General features: G+C 49.3%; 1 protein-coding gene across 1 annotated transcript; it reads right to left on the bottom strand.

Annotated features, from left to right (window-relative positions):
• Positions 1-276: 276 nt before the first annotated feature.
• Positions 277-993, bottom strand: LOC122544925 (proline-rich protein 2-like; the record flags this gene model as incomplete). Its single annotated transcript, XM_043684191.1, has 1 exon — positions 277-993. A coding segment is annotated over one exon (717 nt), but the record flags the coding sequence as incomplete, so codon positions are not given.
• Positions 994-1,166: the final 173 nt, after the last annotated feature.

Genomic DNA, 1,166 nt, shown 5'->3' with positions numbered 1-1,166 from the left:
TCTCATTATCACTCTCAATTTTTCTCTCAGTCTCTCTTTCTGTCTCTCTCTCTCCCTCTTGCTGCACCCGGCTCTTTCTCTGTTGGTTTCTCTGTGGTTTGATGTTGCTGTGTATTGTGATCCTGCCTGCAGTTAGACTGCTGTACAGCTAGTCCGCAAGCTGGACATAGAAATCAGTTGACTGGCAGTAATGTCCACAATATAATTTATGTTTCCTGTTTTAAATAAATGAACATTAAATAAATGAGGATTAATAAATCCTTTACAAACAATTGATCATGAGAAGATACTCATTAATATGCCAGGTAGAGTCAACTGTGCCTTCAGCAGCAAGGTGGGTCCTTGAGGTGGTTTCTGCAGTGTCTGCAGCAGCAAGGTGGGTCCTTGAGGTGGTTTATGCAGTGTCTCCAGCAGCAAGGTGGGTCTTTGAGTGGTTTCTGCTGTGCCTGCAGCACCAAGGTGGGTCTTTGAGGTGGTTTCTGCGGTGTCTCCAGCAGCAAGGTGGGTCCTTGAGGTGGTATCTGCTGTGACTGCAGCAGCTAGGTGGGTCCCTTGAGGTGGTTTCTGCTGTGTCTGAAGCAGCAAGGTGGGTCTTTGAGGTGGTTTCTGCAGTGTCTGCAGCACCAAGGTGGGTCCCTGAGGTGGTTTCTGCAGTGTCTGCAGCAGCAAGGTGGGTCCCTGAGGTGGTTTCTGCTGTGTCTGCAGCAGCAAGGTGGGTCCCTGAGGTGGTTTCTGCGGTGTCTGCAGCAGCAAGGTGGGTCCTTGAGATGGTTTCTGCAGTGTCTGCAGCAGCAAGGTGGGCCCTTGAGATGGTTTCTGCAGTGTCTGCAGCAGCAAGGTGGGTCCTTGAGATGGTTTCTGCTGTGTCTGCAGCAGCAAGGTGGGTCTTTGAGGTGGTTTCTGCTGTGTCTGCAGCAGCAAGGTGGGTCTTTGAGGTGGTTTCTGCTGTGTCTGCAGCACCAAGGTGGGTCCTTGAGGTGGTTTCTGCTGTGTCTGCAGCCGCAAGGTGGTTTGGCCCGAGATTCAGCGAATATGATGTCTGCTTTCTGCAGCAATGGAGAATGTGGTTCCTGAACCTTGGGGAACTCATGAGCCATGAATTGAATAAAGATGGACCTTGGCTTAACTTTTTAAAAAAAATTGATTTGTTTTATTAATATAGGTGC

Source organism: Chiloscyllium plagiosum, unplaced genomic scaffold, assembly GCF_004010195.1.
Source record: "Chiloscyllium plagiosum isolate BGI_BamShark_2017 unplaced genomic scaffold, ASM401019v2 scaf_58248, whole genome shotgun sequence".
Lineage (NCBI taxonomy): Eukaryota > Metazoa > Chordata > Chondrichthyes > Orectolobiformes > Hemiscylliidae > Chiloscyllium > Chiloscyllium plagiosum.
Note: the sequence above shows the minus strand (reverse complement) of the source record. Positions and strands in the feature narration are given on the sequence as shown.